The sequence below is a fragment of the Pleurodeles waltl genome, chromosome 8 (assembly GCF_031143425.1).
Source record: "Pleurodeles waltl isolate 20211129_DDA chromosome 8, aPleWal1.hap1.20221129, whole genome shotgun sequence".
Lineage (NCBI taxonomy): Eukaryota > Metazoa > Chordata > Amphibia > Caudata > Salamandridae > Pleurodeles > Pleurodeles waltl.
In genome coordinates, this window is record NC_090447.1 from 1,248,207,993 (window position 1) to 1,248,228,966 (window position 20,974).

General features: G+C 45.6%; 1 protein-coding gene across 2 annotated transcripts in view; it reads right to left on the reverse strand.

Annotated features, from left to right (window-relative positions):
• The window catches only part of PDS5B (PDS5 cohesin associated factor B), an 813,886-nt gene that overhangs the window by 147,784 nt on the left and 645,128 nt on the right, over nucleotides 1-20,974 (reverse strand). For both annotated transcript variants that reach the window (XM_069205557.1, XM_069205556.1), the window contains exon 28: nucleotides 11,081-11,200. In XM_069205557.1, the coding sequence (XP_069061658.1) occupies nucleotides 11,081-11,200 (120 nt within the window). The remainder of the gene's footprint in view (nucleotides 1-11,080; nucleotides 11,201-20,974) is intronic.

Here is a 20,974-nt window from a genome sequence, read left to right on the forward strand (position 1 = left end):
CTGGAGGGTGGCTACACCCTCTTTGTGCCTCCTCCCGGAGGGGAGGGGAGCACATCCCTAATCCTATTGGGGGCACCCTCCAATCGCAAGATGGAGGATTTCTAAAGGCAGGGGTCAGGTCAGCTCAGCTCAGGACACCTTAGGGGCTGTCCTGACTGGTGGGTGGCTCCTCCTTGTTTGTCTCATTATCCTTTCCTGCCTTGCTGCCAAAAGTGGGGGCAGTGGCTGGAAGGGCAGGCAAATCCACTAGCTGGGAGGCCCTGGGGTGCTGTAACAAAAGGCATGAGCCTTTGAGGCTCACCGCCAGGTGTTAGAGTTCCTGCAGGGGGAGGTGAGAAGCACCTCCACCCAGTACAGGCTTTGTTCCTGGCCACAGAGAGACAAAGGTACTCACTCCATGTGGCCAGAAACTCGTCTGGTTGTGGCAGGCTGGCAGAAATTGGTCAACCTAGCACTAGGAGTCGGACTGGTATTTAGGGGGCATCTCCAAGATGCCCTCTGGGTGCATTTTACAATAAATCCCACACTTGCATCAGTGTGCATTTATTGTGCTGAGAAGTTTGATACCAAACTCCCCAGATTTCAGTGTAGCCATTATGGAACTGTGGCGTTCGTGTTTGACAAGCTCCCAGACCACATACTCTTATGGCTACCCTGCACTTACAATGTCTAAGGTTTTGCTTAGACACTGTAGGGGCATAGTGCTCATGCACATATGCCCTCACCTGTGGTATAGTGCACCCTGCCTTAGGGCTGTAAGGCCTGCTAGAGGGGTGACTTACCTATGCCACAGGCAGTGAGAGGTGGGCATGGCACTGAGGGGAGTGCCATGCCGACTTAGTCATTTTCTCCCCACCAGTACACACAAGCTGTGATGTAGTGTGCATGTGCTGAGTGAGGGGTCCCCAGGGTGGCATAAGACATGCTGCAGCCCTTAGTGACCTTCCCTGGCAACAGGGTCCGTGGTACCAGGGGTACCATATACAAGGGACTTACCTGTGTGCCAGGGTTGTGCCAATTGTGGGAACAAAGGTACAGTTTAGGGAAAGAACACTGGCGCTGGGGCTTGGTTAGCAGGGTCCCAGCACACTTTCAATCATAAATGGCATCAACAAAAGGCAAAAAGTCAGGGGGTAACCATGCCAAGGAGGCATTTCCTTACACCCATGTTTGGAAAAAAAAAAAAAAAAAAAACACACAAAAAACAGACATTCATTGTATAGTTAGTTGGGTACTGAAATTATATCAGAACTTACATTTGAAAAAAAAACAAAAAAACAAAACCCGTCATACACTGCTTATGACCTCATATATTACAACACTGATTGCATGTTAAATGACATTTGCGATGACATTCCACATAACTGATGACAGCACCGATGACCTCATCCAATGATTGTGACAGTGTGCTATAGGCTTTGTGCACCAGATTCAACCAGCTACAGCTATGCCCAATTTTCTATCACCAATCAATTGATAATTGACCATTTTTTTTTTTTTTTAACATGAATGTCACATACCATATCAATCAACTCACCCACATTTGGCGGATGTTACCCTGTTTTTACTGTTATTCCATTGCTCAAATGAGGACCCCATAAGCAACGTGAGGTCTCATTGTGGTATGAAGGTGGTTTTGGGGGGAAACGCATGCATTAGGCCTTTCAGGAAATGCATCACAGCAGGTGAATTGAAAAGAGAAGGTTAATCCGGCCGGCATGTAACAACTGATGGTGCCCACTGCAAGGCATTCCTGTGCCATCAACAAAATAACATCAGAAAGCTTGGTCTGCAGAGGATTAAAGTGCTGCATCCCACACCAGGGGAAAAAATTCTCCCAGCGTTTGCCATAAATGGATTTAACTGAAGGATGTCTAGCTGCAAGGAAGTTTCAGAACATGGGGTTGACATTATAGTCTTACCACTGGTCACTGGTAGGCCCTGCATCTAATGGCTGGTTCATAAGGATCAATGGGATAATTTTAACAACCTGGGCCTGTGTGTGAAGCACTCAGGTGACTGTGGTGGAGGCAGAGGTGGTGGAGTGTGTGTGTGTGATGATGGGGGAGGTGCTGTTGGTGGCAGAGGTGGGGGAGGAAAAACAGTAAGAGGGCTTGTGCCTATATTTCTTCTTGTGCTGACCTCTGCAGGGTGGCATAAAATCTGACAAGGGTCTGTCTTTAAAAGTGAGTTTTCTCCTGTGAGGAAGTGCCTCTGCTGGTTCGGCAGGGGTGGGTTTGCGTGGATCTTCCAGCTGAGAATTAATTAAGAGACTCTTCTGCTTGGCATTGAGCTCTTATTGAGAGTATTTCCAGGATAAGCACCTCAGATTTCATGGATCGGGTTGTCGGGGGCATTCAGTGTCAACAGAATTTTCAGCACCGGCTTTGGTGGCACGCTTGCCCTGCTCTGGGGTGTAAACACAGATGTTCGATACCCTTGAAAGGAATGTTGGTCAACTCCAAAGCCTTCTCTCAGTGCTGACCAAAGCCTGATGGCGATGGGACTGCTGGAGGGGGCAAGTCTTTTGTGTCTGTGCTCGGGGCTCGCTGACAGACTCCCACAAGAGGGGTGCTCTAGTGCGCTTTGACAACTATTATGTAACCCTGGCTTGACGGAATCTGGAGCCAGAAGGCATACTTAGTATCCTGCCATCTGACTCCATTTGAGGGCCGGCGATCTTCGGTGAAGGCTTGATGTCCTTCTCTTCCTTGTGCTCTGATGCATTTGAGAAAACTGAGACTAGACTTGGTGCTGCTGGGATTCTGAGAGGGTCAGCCTCCTCACCTTTTTTCGACGCTGAAAGGATCTTCACCAGCAAAAATGTCAAGGGTTTCAGAGGCTGTTCCTTAGTGCATCTCGCAGTATGCACAGGGTCTTTCCCTTTATTACCTTAAAGTCTTTATTGAGAGGAAGGCAAGAGAGGACTTATAAAAGGCACTGTCATAGTTTGCAGAAAACATGCTGGTCTGACAACATGTCTTTGGAATTCAACTAGGATGGGCAATTTTGAGACAGTGCTCCTTTTAGCCCCCCCTTCCAGAATTCATTCTCTGAAGACTAAGTCTGAAAGAGGATACTCTGTTCCCAAAGCATGCAGGGAGACCCCAAGCATCCAGGGAATCAACTGTCAGTCCTCTAAGTGTGTCTGTTGATGAAGCACGGCAGAAGATTGTTGAGGCATGGCCTGGTTATGCAGATGCGTAAGTACTGAAATCCATCTGTGGGGCCTAAAAAATGTTGAAAACATTTTAAAATTTGAGCCCTTTTTATGAATGCCAGAACCAGATGGCAGAGAAGAACGATCCAAGATGTAGTTGGTGCCATTAGGCTAAGGGAGCACATCTCATGACTAAAAAGACTTCTTCGAAGTAATAAATCTTTGTCCAAGTCCAAAATTAGGTGTCAGGATCATGCTGCTTATGTTTATCTATAGCCACATATGGAATGAATGCGTATGATGCCTGTAAAGCACTGGTTACATTCCAATAACTTCATGCACATTTGTACAGAAGTAAGGCCTGGCTAATAATATATCGTAGACAGAACGCAATTTCAGTTATACAGAATGAGGTGAGGCCAGTTACCCTGCATTTAAAAAAATGAGCTACCCAGTAGAGTGCATTCAGACAATGTTTTTAAAAGTGGTTTGTTTCAGAAAAGATTTGGGATCTAGGTGTGTTCTAGCTGTTTTAATGTGTGTTGCGGGAACAAGTGCTGCAAAGCACATCAAAGGTTCCTGCTGGATATGTTATGTGGTTTTGATGTGCATTTATTACAGAAAGCCTTATGAGTAATGCAGAGTAACTTCAATTTATTTAATCTTAGTCTTCAGTGAGAGCTAGTGGAGTTATTTTAGAGCTGGTTTGGCATAGTTGAACATTTGCAAGCTCAGGCAGAGCTTTGCAGTTTATATTGATATCTTTGAAGATTGCTTATTGGTTTATCTCACACGCTTGAATAAATTACACAGTGGTACACTATGCACCCCATAATCTGACATCTTGTTAGTTCAATCCTGCGGGCTTCTGCCCTTACAAACAGCATTAAAAGTAGGTCTGCATCAAAAATGATATACTGATTTTCTGGCTTCCAAGTGATCGATGGTGCAGGTCAGGTCAGTAGAACAATGCATTGCAGAACTTCAATCTATTTTACTTTATCATTTAGACACAGTCCACTTTGTGAATTTTAATGGCGGATGTGGCTAAGCTATTGGTCATGATGAACAGACTATGAATTATTTTAGAGACGGATATAGACAACTGCCTTCTGCATACGTGGAAATGGATACTGTATTGGACCAACAGTTAAGAAGTCATGTCTATAACAGTTAGAAAAAGAAAGTGCAGGTCTGAGTGGTACGCCAGAAGAAAATAGGATTCACAAGGCCACAAGAGGTTTCACAAGACCACCAACATATTCTGGTTGAGTTTGGTTACTGATGAATCAACTACAGAATTCTTAACCAGCCTGTCAGTCTGGTCAGCAGAATAACTGAGTCAATTATGTTGTAAGTGATTTTCACAGTCATGATGCTTATGCTCATCAATTTTCTACTCAGGTGAAAAAAAACTCCAATGAACTGTATCTAGGACTGCCTATATGAAATGGAGTCGCTGGGTAGGTATCAGAATCTATTTTCCTATATCCCCCCAAAAAACACCAACAAAAACGTAAATGTGAGTGTCTTAAAAAGGCCGTTTCTGTAACATGGTTACAAAAAAAAGACTCTCAAAGACCAATGGTCTTGACAGGGCTAAAGGAAATAAACTTGAATAAGACGCGCCACCACAGCTGCAGTCATCTTGATCTTCATCCCCAAGTCGACTATAACTGAGTAGGAGGACTGCAATCTGAGAATGTTTGCACCCTACAATGAACCTATGGTATTACTTGTCTAGTTTCAAGAAATGGGCGTGAATGCACAGATCTTGAATCAGAGAATGTTTGCACCCTACAATGCATCTCTGGTATTACTTGTCTAGTTTCAAGAAAGGGGCGTTGTTAGAAATGGGGTCACTAGTTGGCAGTTGGTTTGCACCCTGTCCAAGTAGGGACCCTCACTCTAGTCAGGATAAGAGAGATACTTGCTCAGATAACTCCTGCTCACCCCATTGGTAGCTTGGCACAAGCAGTCAGGCTTATCTCAGAAGCAATGTGTAAAGCATTTGCACATAACACACAGTAACGCAGTGAAAACACTACAAAAGGACACCACACCAGTTTTAGAAAAATATTTATCTATATAAAACAAGACCAAATATGATAAAAATCCAACATACAGTGCAGATATGAATTTTGCAAGATTTACTCAAAAATACAGTTCCTTGGAAGTTAATAGCTCCACCTGGGGCTATCACGGCGTCGTGATCAACCAAACCAACAGTTCAGGCCGGCACCGGAACGTCGTGGGGGCAGCAACCATTGTCGGGAAGACCTGCAAACAGTACCTTTGGATTTGCAAGGCATCGTGATCGTCGCGGTGAGCTCTGAAGAGCGGCGTTCCTGGCGTTGCGGTGTTGGTTCCGGAGACGGTGCAGGGGTCGCAAGGCCCCTGAAGTCACTCGTGTTGCGGATCGAACTCCAGGCTGATAAAGTCAGGAAAGCTGGCGTGGACGGCGTTGGGGCTACGGTGCGAAGCGGGACGATGCGACGTGCGGTGCCCACAGGTCACAGTTGAGGCAGTGGCCCGTGACGCCATCCAGCAGCGTCGGTGAGACCAGGGCTGCGGTGTGAAGCAGGGAGGAGTGACGTCACCAGGTCATGGTGCAGGCAGCATTGTCACTGGAGCGCTCTCATCGGTAGGCCAGAGTCGGCAGTGTGGCAAGGGACGGACTCTGTGCGGCGTCCATGGGTCGCGGTACAGACAGGGATGTCTGCTGATGACACTGGAGTCGATGGTGCTGGCGTTGGTGGGCTGGGGCTGAGGTGCAGGACGGAACAGTGCTTTATGCTCCTCATGAGCGGTGTCCACAGGCCACGGTGCGGGCAGCAGATTCGTCGTTGGGGATGCCCAGGCAGCAGTGTGAGCAGGCAATGCCAGAGTGCAGGGCCCACAGGTCACGATACTAGCAGCGGCTTGGTGAAGTTGTCCGATGATGGTTTCGGTGAGGCCAGGGTCACGGGGCGAAGCTGGGCAGTGCAGCGTCAGCATGTCACTGTGCAGGTCAGCAGCGTCATTGTTGCGTTAGTGGTTTATCTCCTTGAACAGCACAAAACACACAGTTCCTAGGGCTGTAGAAGGATAAAACTGAAGTCTTTGATATCCCTGACACTTCCAACAAGAGGCAAGCTCTACTCCAAGCCCTTGGAGAACTTTCTCAAGCAGAATACACAGCAAAGTTCACCCTCTGCTCTCTTTTAAGGCAGAATCAGCAACTGCCGGCCAATCCAGCAAAGTAACACAGCATAGGGACAGTACACCTCCTCCAGCTCTTTGCCTTGGCAGAGGTTCGATTCTAAAAGTCTGGGGTTTTGGGTCCAATACTTATACCCCTTTTTGGCTTTGAAGTTGGCAAACTTCAAACCAAAGTCTCAATTGTTTGCAAGATCCTCCCTTGTCCAGGCCAGGCCCCAGACAAACACCAGGGGGTTGGAGACTGCATTGTGTGAGGGTAGGCACAGTTCTTTCAGGTGTAAGTGACCACTCCTCCTTCCACCCTAGCTCAGGTAGCTCATCAGGATGTACAGGCTGCACCCCAGCTCCCTTTGTGTCACTGTCTAGAGGAGAGGTGTAAACAGCCCAACTGTCAAACTGACCCAGATAGGAGCAATCCACAAACGGGCAGAGTCACAGAACGGTTTAAGCAAGAAAATACCTACTTTCTAAAAGTGGCATTTTCAAACTCATAATCAAAAAACCAATTTCACTAAAAGATGTATTTTTTAAATTGAGTTCTGAGACCCTAAACTCCATATTTCTATCTGCCCTCAGAGGGAATCTGTGCTTTAAAGTTATTTAAAGGCAGCCCCCATGTTGACCTTTGAGGGAGATAGGCCTTGCAACAGTTAAAAAAACGAATTTGGCAGTATTTCACTATTAGGACATGTAAAACACACCAGTTCATGTCCTACCTTTTAAATACACTGCACCCTGCCCATGGAGCTACCTAGGGCCTACCTTAGCAGTGCCTTACATGTAGTAAAAGGGAAGGTTTAGTCCTGACAAGTGGATACACTTGCCAGGTCGAATTGGCAGTTTAAAACTGCTCACACAGACACTGCAGTGGCAGCACTAAGATATGTTCACAGGGGTGGAACAACGAGTGCTGCAAGTCCACTAATAGCATTTGATTTATAGGCCCTAGGCACCTCTAGTGCACTTTACTAGGGACATACTAGTAACTCAGATATGCCAATCATGGATAAACCAGTTGACAGTACAATTTACAAAGGGAGCACTTGAGCTTTAGCACTGATCAACAGTGGAAAAGAGTGAAGAGACAATAAACCAGCAAAAACAGAGTCCAGTATACCAGAAAAACAGGAGGCAAAAAGACAGGGGAGACACGCCAAAAAGCTGCCAGGTCTAACAGGCGTGAATGCACAGATCTTAACCAGTTCTAGAAATTGTCGGTCTGGGAAATCAGTTCAATAATCTGAGATCTAAAATAGAATATTCACTTCGAGATTAGAATGGTTGTGAAATAATTACCTACGTGATGATGGAACAACCTCGATCATGCATTCTGTTAAGAGTTGCAACATCCAGGTCAGGGGTACTTTGCAGTGAAATGTGTAAGTGTTTCAAACGAACTTTAAGTGGGTAACCGTACTTAAGAATTTAAAGGCACCTATGTTTTTTGGCTATGTCTGACCTGTTGTGAAATGAACCGACTCTTGACCCGTCACCCAACCAGAGAATTGTGAGAGCCTGTCAAATCAAGTTCTCAGACATCTTTTGGAGTTATTGGGTCAAAAGCCAGAGGAGGAAAAGGGCAGTTTACACTGTGTGCCCAGCTTCCACATCTTCCTCATTAGGGACAAATAAGCTTGTACTCTCTGAAGTTCCATTTGAAAGTCTAGCGATCTCCATTTTACAGGATGACACCTGTACCACCAGCCTTATGTAGATTTAGGGTCCTCTAAATGGTATACATTAATTACACACGTTGCCTTACATTTGTATGCAAAAACAGTGGTTTCTCCCAAGCCTTCTATGCATAATCTGAAACCTATCTGAAAGGCATTAAGAATTTAGAAGACTGCTTTTAGCCAACCTCTCTGATGAGAGGATTTAATCATTTCTATTTGCAAAGGAATTATCAGCGTTTTGCAGCCTTTCTTTGATGAGATGTGCATATTCAGCCATTGGAGAACATCAGAAAATGACAATTACTCCTCTAGGGTGGAGTCTAAACTACATGCATGTTATAAATCAGTAAGCAAGCTTAACAAAGACCCTTCTAGAAGCAGTAAATTATCATGACAGTAGTTGTAATTAATCAAAATTTCCTCTCTGCTGGTGTAATCTTCCATACATTTTGGTAATTTCTCATTATGTGAAACTCCCAAATTCACGCTATTAATGTGATCTCAGGGAGGACTTGTAAAATGGTTGGTGGAACACTTCCTATAACACTTACACCTGGAAGGAGCATCCAACTATCACTGGTCTCCAAAGCAAGGCTTATCAATTGTGCTACTATATCCAAGATGGACTCAGATACACATGTGCAAATCACAGAACATGGTGTCAACTGATTTCCAGAAGTCTTTGGGGTGGAGGGATGGTCAGTAACTATTTCATGAACGATCTATGCAACGTGTCAGTCGAGCTCCTGATGCTAACAATATGAAAGAAAGGAACTGACACTACAACACAAAGTGTATTATACATCCCAAATGATGTCATGTTTCTGCCCTCATGGCTCCACTCCCAATGTCACTACATGCCAGCTGGTATCAGTGTCCAGCTACTGCAGACAAATTTCTGGATCCATACTGGTAACCGGTAAGATTTCATGTAAGGAAACTGGTTAAGAAAGAATCCATGAGAAATAATGAATTCAGCACTCCAGAAGCATTTGATTTATATCATCTATTCCACCAAATATACTTTTGACTTTTCTTTATTTTGGTTCCAATGTAATCTAAATAAATCAAAGCAAGGAATAAAGCAACACATACAAAATAAAAAAAGGATGCCTTCAGTACTCCAGATTGCTGTGAGTGCAGGTAAGTTCCCTTCTATGGGCCCTTGTTTCACCTGAGTGTGGTGCCCCTCACAGTGCCCCTTTGTCCCTTGTCTTATTCAATATCTATATACCCCCACCACCTTGAAGAGTAGTCTAGTCATACAATGATGATGTATATGACATGGAGAGTAGACCGTAACACCGCCGACCCTTGTTTTTTGCATGGCCTTTTATTTAAGATACAAAAAAAATGGATGTGTCAAAGTCAGCTTTAAGGCAACTGAGTTCCTTTGTTAAAGGTAGAGGCAATTCACATTTCTGCACATCCCTAATCTCTTAATCAAATGCCCTGCATAGCTTCCACAGAGAAGAATCTGGGTGCTATACCAACTGAGACCTAAATCTAGGAGCACAGACAGACAAGATGATTGGTAGCTGTTCCACCAACTAGGACATCTTTTCAGTACTGTTTCTAAAGAACAAGGTCTTAGTTGTTGGGGCACTTATCCACTCCAAGCTGGATTGTACACTGCTTGTATGCTGGTCTACTAGCTCCATTTATGGTTTGGTTGCAAAGAGCAGGAAAAGCTGTGATGTGCAATGTGGTAGACCTTAATGGTAGGAACCATGTCTTCAAGGCAAGAAAATCTCTACATTGGCCCCCAGTGATTCCCAGTATCAGATACAAACTATCCTGCTGGATATATAAATGCTACCATTAGCAGAGTCAATCCCCTCTAAATAAGAGAGAAAGATAATATATTCCCAACCATTCCATACACAGCCAGGGCCTCTTCCTCCTGACAAATCAAAGGTATAAACTTAAAACTAGAGGAGGAAAAACCCTTTTCACTGTGGCAGACCCCGTTCTTTATAATTCTCTACCCTCACTACTTAGTCTCTAACCTAACTCCAGATGTGAAAGCCTAGCTCTCCTAGACCCTCACAATGCTGGCAACCAGAGGACTCACTGAAGCGGAGCACCCCTTATAAATGGCAGTATTAATTCATAATGTTCCAAACCAAAAAGGACAACCATCATCCTAGACCCCTCCCTCTCCATGACACAGCAAATCAATGCCCTAACCTCCTCCTGCTTCCACACACTCCGCACTCTAAAAAAAATAAATAAAAAAAAAACAAAAAAAACCTTCAAATGGATTCCCCCAGAGACCAGGAAGACAATCACCCATGCACTCATCAGCAGCAGACTAGACTACGGTAACGCCCTCTATGCCGGCACCACACAAAACTCAAACGCAAACTACAAAGAATCCAGAACACAGCTGCACGCCTCGTCCTTGGCCTCCCCCGCCACGAACGAATCTCACCATACCTCAAATCCCTTCACTGGCTCCCCATAGACAAGAGAATCACATTCAAGATCCTCATCCACGCTCACAAATCCCTCCACAACACCAGCCCAACCTTCCTCAACAAAAGAGTGAACTTCCACACTCCCACACGCAACCTCCGATCAGCCAACCTCGCCCTAGTCACAGTCCCCCGCATTCAACGCACCACCACAGGAGGCAGGTCCTTCTCCTACCTCACCCCCAAAACCTGGAACTCCCTCCCCACCAACCTTCGCAAAACCAAAGACCTCCTACTCTTCAGAAAGAGCCTCAAGACATGGCTGTTCGAACAGTGACCCTCCCTGCCTCCTCCCCCTTTTTGATCCCTCCCAGAGCCTTGAGACCCTCAGGGGTGAGTAGCGCGCTCTCTACATTTTTTGAGTGATTGATTAATTGAACCAAAGCAAAGTTTCTTTAAAAGCGTAAAAACTAAGAAACAAAAGGCTATCAGTAGAGACAACACTGATGATTTAAGTATGTTTCATTTAGGAGGATCACACAAGCTAGCATTCTGAAATGGCAATACATCTATATAAAATAATTAATTAAAGGTAGATTAATTTTCAGTCAAACACAGTGTCCTACCTTGTCTGGTTGAGTGAAAAACCGGGCTGGAAGCACTGGATCTTTTGGAGATTCCAAGCTATATGTTGTGCTTTTGGCTATGATTATATTCATTGCTACATCACATACTGTGTAAAGTTTCTGTGAAGTTTAGAGCATAGAGAATAATACACACATTAAACCATTTGTTTCATGAAAGAAGCATAACATATGCTACGTTTCCACTTCTAGAAAAACATACCAAATTCTCTGAAGAAACATCTCCTAGAAAACAGGTGCACAGAAACAATGAACGGTCATATTTGCAGTTTGTCACTGTAAATATCAGCCTATGTGCGCTTAATTTTTTGAAGTTTAAGATTAACCTATGAGACACCAACTTGATTACAATGTTGGATGTATATGAATTTGTTACTTGATCATCAACCGTAATAGTGATGAATGGAACGATTAGGAGTAGCAAGATACAGCCATAAAATTCCATCTTAACACATTCACCAGTTCGATTTGAGCTAAAAACCTATACCAAAGTACAGCTGACAACATTTCTAATGTAAAAACTAAAGGTTTAAAACACCATGTATTAGACAGAACAAATGCAAATGGGAGGGCAGTATTGGTAAAAGGGCGGAGTATAAGAAGGATAAGAACCACGTTAACTACACACATGAAATTTGTATAGGAATGTCTTGCTCCATCCTAACCACAGAGAACAGCTTACCATAACAAGAAAATAGAATGTGATCTATTGTAACAATATAGATTCAATACAATAGGCATATAGCTTGAAAAAATGAAGAACACTGCCCTAATGAAGCATTCAGGGATTGATGTCAAGAAAATCAGAAGTCGGGTCCATTGTGTGGCTGCTAACTAATTATCCAGATGTAACAATCCTTGTAGACAAAAACATTACTTAACTTATTACTTTTTGGATACAATAGTGGAACCAAACTGGACATGAAAACTTTCCACAGTTCTCCTCTGCCTGTAGTTGGTGCGGACTATCTCTGCACTAGACATTGTGCAGAAAGTCGGGCCATATAGCATCACCCAGACACCCGTAGAGTGCCTGACCCACCTTGTATTCGTGCTGTGATGACTGGGACACAAAATAATTGATTTCAGATGGATACTTCTACCTGCAGCTTCCCCACCTTTTAATACGCCAGGTGTCAGATTGGTTATGTAACTTGATTGCTCTCCAGTGCATGCTTTACCTCACTGTGGCCAAACAGCATCAGTCTAACGCACCAACATGCGATCCTCCATTCCACACCCTTCGAAATGGATCGAGCAGTTCTCTTCATGCATTTTCCTACATTTCATCATTATAGTTCCTAAAGGAAAAGTTACTTATTCTCAGTAATTATCTTTTTAGTGATACTTGATCTACCCCCAGACCCACCCTTGGATATTGCAGGAGGTCATTGAATCTAGAACTTCAACAATAGCTTTCAGGTACAGATAGTCAGTGCTGGCTCCATCTTGACTCTGGAAGTGGAGATGGTGTGACGTTGCTGAAACCATAAAGCAGCTTCCTCTGAGATACGATGTCAGTTCCCATCTGTTTCTACCACCCTCCCCTCCCAATACTACTTTCGAGACAGGGACGAGAACGTCAGCTATGGATAGGTCTAGTGCAAGAATTGACTTGAAAATATATAGCACACTATATAAAAGCACGGACATACATAAAATTATATGTATGGAATATGGCCTTACTTCAGTTGGGAAGGAGGGCGGGACAGTGAATAGTCTGAAGATAAAGCAAATATCCACCAGAAGGAAAATGTAGATGGGGAAATGAGTCTGGTAAGGACTATATTAAGATTACACACTGGAGTATGGAGACCTCTGGCAGAAATAGCTCTTTTGAGGCCTTGCACAAAGGTTTTAACAAAGTGAATGCGGACGAGGGAAGAATGCTCCCAGTTTAGCATGCAAGCTGCTAAATGGAGCCGTACAGCACTGTAGGCTAGTCCTTACTTTTGCAGACGGAGCAGGTAGCAGATGATATCTTGGACTGTCGATTTTAGGAGGTCCAGATATTTGTGGTTGCAATAGTACACAAATCCTTTCTACTTTGCTGCACAGCGGGCTCCTGTGGTAGTTTTGAGGAGCTCTTCAAACATGTTCATGCGTTCATGCAGTAGATGCAGGTAGACAAACTCAAGGACCCAAGTGCCAAAATGTTAGATTGATCGGTTTGATGTTTGTATGCAAGACTTGACCCTGGTAAGAAGGTCTAGCCTGTTGAGGAGCTTCTCCTGGGGGCTCTTTGACATCGAGGAGTGCAGAGTACCAGGGCTGCCTGGTCAAGGTGGTGACTAGGAGTATGAGAGTCTGATCTCTGCCACGTCTCCCATATCAGAAACAGAAGGAGTGGAACAGGTGACAAATCATAAGGTAAGATCACTGACCTATTCATCCATAGAGCAATGACCATGGACTGTGGGTTCCCTGGGGGGTTAACCTGAGTACTTTGCATTTTCGGGGGTGGCCAAGAAGTCAATTTGTGGAGTGCCCCAGCGCCGAATGTACTGGCGCAAGACTTGTGGGTAGAGTACCCACTTGTGACCTTGCTGATACATCCTGCTGAGCATGTTGTTGTCCACCACCCGGAAGATACCCTATCAGGTGGATGTAGTCGCGGAGTGGCCAAAGTATTCTGCGCCAACAGGGAGAGTGCTGCCCTATTTCTGTAAGTAGTAAACAGTAGTCATGAGGTCCAATCTAGTGAGGACTACTTTTCACCTCAATGAGCGGAAAGAAAGCTTTAAGGGTGAGATGTACAGCGAGGTGCTTGAGATAGTTGATGTTCTGTCCCTATTAATGACTGGGCCACAATCACAGCAGTATGGTTGAGATGTGTCCCTCAACAGGCTTATGAGGTGTTTGTGGTAATGGTAACTTATGCAATGGGATCTAAAAAAGGCCTGCCCTGGAGCAGATTGTTGTTGTTCCACCACTGCAGAAAGCAATGTGTGCTGACCCTTACCAACACTTGTTTCTCCATCTAACACTCCGCCTGGGACCACTGGCCAAAAGGCACTGCTGTAGCAGGCGTATGTGTAGCCAGGGCTTGGGGCACTAGGGCGATGCATGAGGCCATCAAGCCTAGGCTACGAATAAAAGTTCTGAGTGTGAGGTAACAATTTGGCTGAAAGAGAGGTAGAATTGCTGGAATGTCAGGAACCTCTGTTGAAGGTTTTGCCTGTGACAAGAGTTCAGTACCGCCCTAAAGAATAGCTGGATTTGTAGAAGTTGTTGGTGAGACTTGGTGCCATTTACAGTGAACCTAAGGCTGTTGAAGAAGGAGGGTAGCCTGGGTATGCACTAAGCACAGGTACTTTCCCATGCTCCTGGTCAGTTAATCGTTGAGGTCAGTGAAGACGTGGATGCCACCCCTCCATATGAGAGCAGTCACTTGGCAGGCACTTGGTGCAGATCCCTTAGGCAGTCGGGACATTGAATGGAAACACTCTAAACTGTAGTGATGCCTAACTGGTGGGGATAGGAGGGGGAGAGGGGCATTGGGTCTATGGCCCCTTTTTGGAAGAGAGCTTTTACATCTTCATCTAGAAGGATGAGGGAGGTAGGTGTGATTGTGTGTTTGGTGGTGGTGGGAGGGGGGAGGTAGGTGTGATTGTGTGTTTGGTGGTGGTGGGGGGGAGGTAAGTGTGATTGTGTGTTTGGTGGTGTTGGGGGGGGAAGGTAAGTATGATTGTGTGTTTGGTGGTGGTGGGAGGGGGGAAGGTAAGTGTGATTGTGTGTTTGGTGGTGGTGGGAGGGGGGAAGGTAAGTGTGATTGAGTGTTTGGTGGTGGTGGGGGGGAGGTAAGAGTGATTGAGTGTTTGGTGGTGGTGGGGGGGAGGTAAGAGTGATTGTGTGTTTGGTGGTGGTGGGAGGGGGGAAGGTAAGTGTGATTGTGTGTTTGGTGGTGGTGGGAGGGGGGATGGTAAGTGTGACTGTGTGTTTGGTGGTGGTGGGAGGGGGGATGGTAAGTGTGACTGTGTGTTTGGTGGTGGTGGGAGGGGGGAAGGTAAGTGTGACTGTGTGTTTGGTGGTGGTGGGAGGGGGGAAGGTAAGTGTGACTGTGTGTTTGGTGGTGGTGGGAGGGGGGAAGGTAAGTGTGATTGTGTGTTTGGTGGTGGGGGGGGAAGTGTGTGTGTGTGATTGTGTGTTTGGTGGTGGGGGGGAAGTGTGTGTGTGTGTGATTGTGTGTTTGGTGGTGGGGGGGAAGTGTGTGTGTGTGTGTGTGTGCGCGCGCGTTTGGAGGGGGGTGGAGACAGGAGGCGCCTGTGTTCTGAGATGGACGGAATTTGCTGGAGGGGCTTTAGTCTGGAGAACACCCTTGGCAGAAGTGTCCTTCTTTACCTTTTCTAACATCTGATAAACTTGTGGGTGTAAACGATGTTTGCAATCGAAGGGTAGCATCAAGCTTCATAGCTGGGGAGCTTGATGCTTCAGCTGTGGGCCTTTTGGAGGGCCTGCTGGGGTTTTTAGTGCCACTCATTCACATTGCTTACTGAAGTCTTTGTCCAGGAATCAGAGGGTGTTAAATTGAGGGAAGACTCCTGAACTTCTTCATCTGGATTGGAAGTGGAAAGAAATGTTGCCTCTGAGTTAGGCAATGGCTGGTGAGGAGGAATGCCCAAAGGGAGAACTTTAACACTCTCCTCAATGTCAGGCGAGGGATATTGTCCGAAGGTGTCTGGGGTGTTGTCAGAGGCCTGTTGTTGCATCCTCTGGTGTGCTCATTGTCTCTTTTTAATCCGGAAGAGTTTTGTTTCAGTGGCAGGGAAGGCAAGCCTAACACATAATGTTGTCACTGTCGAGGAGGAGGCAGAGACTACACACTTCAAAGGAGTCAGTCCACTGGAACCAAGTCCCATGGCACTGGAGACAGTTCAGGAAGGGCAATTGTCCAACACCCTGTGCATTCTCCACAAAGAAGTCAAAGATGAGGGGGACCTGACCTTAAAGAGGGTCCAAAACCCTGCCAGTTGAGAATCAACCAGGGACAGGTTGTCCGGGACGTATCACAGAACAGCATGAATGATGAAGGCTTAGAGGAATCAAGTCTATGGGTGGAAAAGCATAGTGATTTGGAAACTTCAACTAAAACGTGTCCCCCATGACATCAGGCAATGGATGCTGAAGGACACAGAACTTCGGGCAAAAGATTCACTTGATGCATACCACTGAGAGAAATACTCTAAACCTGCTTCCCTTGAAGACACTACTCATGGTCCCTGAGATAGCGTGGCCTTTTTTCACTGCCTCTGAACTGACGCATGAGGGATTGGGCTGCTGTTGCTGGGAGGTCGTTGAAAATGGAAGGTGCCTGTGGGAACAGCCTCTTGAAAAGGGTCTTGTTCTATGAAAATTGAGGAAGCTTGCAGACCTAGTAACTGACAGCAGCTTGATTTGCTCTAAAAGGGCATCTGCTTAGCCAAAAAGCCTCTACCTGTCAAAAGGAAGGTCCATTATTTGGATATCCCCAAATAAGCCCAAGGAACTGAGCCGGGCAAGCTTCCAAAGAGAGACTACAGGGCTCATCTAACAAGCGATGGAATTAGCAATGTCTAACGCTGCTTTCACTATGTGATAGGTTGCATCTAGTCCTACATCTACTACCTCAGCAAAGTGACTTCCATGGTGGTCAAATAGGCTGTGGACAAACATAAAAACCATATCATCATAGAGTGTGTTATCATGTCCAGTACAGCAGCATGCTTTTAGTGAAAGGTGTAGGAAAGTACACTAATTTGGCATAGTCATCCCCAACTTTTGCCTGCTCTCAGTTTGCTTCGACTGTTTCCACTGGGATCCTGCTAGCCAGGACCCCAGTGATTGTGCTCTCTCCCTCTAAATTTGGTTGCTGAGGACTTCGCACACCTCACAATTGGCATACTGGTGCTCCTTTTTAAGTCCCTAGTATATGGTAATTAGGTAGCCAGGGTATTCGGGCACCAGGTGTTCCCCATGGGCTGCAGCATGTATTGTGCCACACATAGGAGCCCATGCAAAATGAGTCTGCAGGGCTGCCATTGCAGCCTGCGTGAAAAGGTGCATGCACCCTTTCACCACAGGTCACTGTAAGTCACCCCTGTGGTAGGGCCTCCTAGCCCAGAAGTCAGGGTGCATGCCCTATGTGTGAGGGCAACCCTGCATGAGCAGAGGTGCCCCTATGAACTCCAGATCCATTCCACTGGACTTCGCAAGTGCAGGAAGCCATTTTACCTTTGTAGTGGACACAGGTCACTACATGTGTCCAGCTGCATAATGTTAACTCTGAACCCGTCCATGTTCATACCCCAATATTGTTGCCAATATTGGTTGTATGACTCCATGCACTCTGGGTGCTCCTTAGAGGACCCCCAGTTTTGCTCCTACCAGTCTTCTGGGGCATTCTAGGCAGCCCACGCTTCCAACCCTCAGACAGGTTTTCTGCCCTCCTGCTGCTTGACCAGCTCAGGCAGGGGAAGGCAGAACAAAGGATTTCCTGTGGGAGGGGGTGGTAAACTCTCTCCCTTGGAAATAGGTGTTTCAAGGCTTGGGAGGGGGTAACCGGTTTGCTTTGAAGGGGACATTTCATGCCCTGCTTGCATAAACCGGTTTGCACCAGTCCAGTGACCGCCCCCCTTTCCTCCAGTCCCTGCTCTGGTGCGAAACTGGACAAAGGAAAGGGGAGTGATCACTTCCCTGTCCATCACCACCCTAGCGGTGATGCTCAAAGCTCCTCCAGGTGGCCACTTCATTCTATTTTGAATCCAAGATATGCAGAGGCCCCTGGGAGCATCTGAGTGGCCAGGTCAGGCAGGTGATGTCACAGCCCCCACTAATAGGTGGTCACCTTGCTAGGCGACCAATCGCCCTTCCAGGGCCATTTAGGGTCTCCTTCTTTGGTGGATCCTCAGATTCGACGTGCAAGACTCCACCAGGACCCCTCTGCATCGTTTACTTCATTTTCTGGCAACTGGAACCAACAATCTGCAATTCCAGTGACGACTCCGCTTTGCAACATTGTTTCTCCAGCTCCTTCCAGCAACTGCAACATTTCATCAGCTGTGCATCCTCCGAGGATGACGAGTCTCCAGCATACAGCAAGAAGTAAGAAGGAATCTGCATCTGCAGGCAACAACTGCATTGACGACAGACTGTGTGGATCTGCTCTCCTCCGGAACGGTCTTCTTTTGCATTTGCCAAGGCTTGTTGGTGGTTCTCCAGCACCACTGACACCCGACGTGGGTCACCATCTGCATTGTTTCAGGGACTCCTCAATCTCCTGCGCTACTCAGCTGGTCTTCCTCGTCCCCTGTCAACCTGGTCTGCATCTAAAGAAGGGTGGGTAGTGGCTTCTGCCACAACCGGACACTCCATCAAGAACTGGACTTGGTTCCATTACTTTGCAGGTCCTCTTCTGCCAGAATCCACCTTTGGGTTCTTCCAGTCTGGTCTGGGTCTTGCACAATCCTTTTGCAAAGTCCTCCTGTTAGTCTTGGGGAAAACCAGGTACTTACCTTTGCTCTCCTGGTCCTGGGGGGTCAGTCTGGTACTCACCCTCTTCGGGTTCCTAGTGCCTCCAGCTCCCCTCTACCGAATCTACATCCTTGGGTTGGGGACTGCATTTCGCATTCCACTTTCTTAGTATATGGTTTGGCCCTCCCCTAGGGCCCTCACTATTTTCTAATACTTCTGCCAATGCTGGTTGTTCCTATGCTATCTTCCAATTGCTAATGTGTATATAATTAGTGTGTACTTACTTCCAGTTAGTGGGAACTGCCTTTAAGTATTCTAGTGGTGTGTTACTATAATCAAGTACCTTTATTTTTGTAACACTGTGTGGTTATTTCATGTCTGATAGTGCTGTGTAACTATACTGGTATTGCATAAGCTTTGCATTTCTCCTAGATAAGTCTTGGTAGCTCATCCACAGCTACCTCCAGAGAGCCCTGGCTTCGTAGGCACTGCATACACTTTACTAATATGAGATACCTGGACCTGATATAAGGTGATAACACCATAGGTGCTCACAAATTTAATCCCAAACATCCTGCGGAAAATAACTTTCTTGTCTACTCTTATTGTATAAGTCACTTACCTTCTGTAACGAAATATCTGGTAGAGACGGCTACTTTGGTTGTTCGGTCCTGCAGGACTTTCTAGTATGATCTCGGTTTGCAGCCCACCACAGAGGATGGTATTGCTTGGGTATCTATTCTAAGGTAAGGAATCTGCAACTAGAAGTCTCTATCAGATGTACAAGTTACTTACCTTCGGTAACAAAATATCTGGTAGAGACATATTCTAGTTGCAGATTCCTTACCGCCCACCCATCCTCCCCGCTTGCGAACTGATTTCTAGGGACAGAGATTTCTCCTTTGAGGTCCTTAGCTCTGGTGCACCAATCTCAGTGTTCTTAGCAGCTCTGCGCTCTGGTGTGGAAAGTCGTTAAAAGAAACTGATGTCACTGTGCGAGGGCGGAGTCTATGTACTACTCCCGACGTCATCACGGTGACCGCGACACCTACGGAGTCGACCAACACCACCTACCGACGTGCAAATTCTAAGGTAAGGAATCTGCAACTAGAATCCTCTATCAGATAATTTGACTTCCTGTCCCCCTGATGGTCACTGAGGTTAAAGGGAGATACAGGGTTTCCGCAGTCCTTTTTAGCACCAAAACAAAAATAAGCCATGTCTAGTGGAGTTTGTCCAGAGCCCAGATCTATATCAACCTCAGAAGAAGCAGCCAGATCACTGGCTTCGAGGAAAGTACTGAGGTCGGAGGAGTCAGAAGAAACAAAAGTCTTGATAAAGTTTTCTGTGTCCAGGCCTGATCTTGCTCCTTGTCTGTCCCAAAAAGTAGTAAATCTGTGTGCAAAAAATGTGTCATATTCTGTGTATTGCTCCTCTTCTTGAATCCTTTGCATCTCTCATCTTGATGAGTAAGGAAATGTTACTTACCAGTAGGCATGAAGTGCTGTAGATTCACATGCTGTACATATGCTCGCGATCTAGTGTTGGGTTTGGAGTAGTACAATTTGTTTTTCTTTGAAGAAAGCTTTCGAGTCATGAGATCGAGTGACTCCTCCTCTCTGTAATACTGCGCATGGGCATAGAGTCATTTGTTAGATTGTTACTCCGCAGGCGGGAGAGCGAAGTAGTGAAAAAAAATAGAGAGTAGGATAGAAATAATGTCCATGCTTTGTATTTACATATGTACATTATTTACATAAGACTAAATTGCAATGTCTACACATGTCCGGGGAGGGTGCATGTGAATCTACAGCACCACATGCCACGAACAGATGTGTACTGGCAAGTAACATTTTCCATTCAATGGCATGTGCAGTTGTATATACACATGCTGTGCATAGACTGTAAATCTGTTCCTCATAAAGTGGTGGCTAGTGTGCAAGAGTTGCAATTGTTTGAAAAAGTGTTTTAAGTTCAGTTTGTCCAACATTTGCTTGATGTCTTGCAAAGATGTTTTGTAAATGTGTGTGGTGCAGACCATGTTGCGGCTTTACAAATATCTGCCACAGGTATGCTACCTAAAAATGCCATAGATGCACCTTTTTTCCTAGTGGAGTGTGCTCTACGTTGTACAGGTAATTGTCATTTAGCTTTAGTGTAGCAAGTCTGAATGCATTTGACTATCCATCTGTCTATGGTTGTTTCAGTTATAGGATCTCCTTTGTGTGGTAAGAAGAAAGACACAATAAGTTGTTTTGTTTTTCTATCTATACAGTACATAAGAGCTCTTGACATTTGGAGTATGTAGAGCTCTTTCTGCTACTGAATCTGGTTGTGGGGAAAAAAACTGGTAATTCTATTGTTTGATTAATATGGACGTGCAAAATTACTTTTGGAAGGAGTTTTCGATTTGTTCTTAACACAATT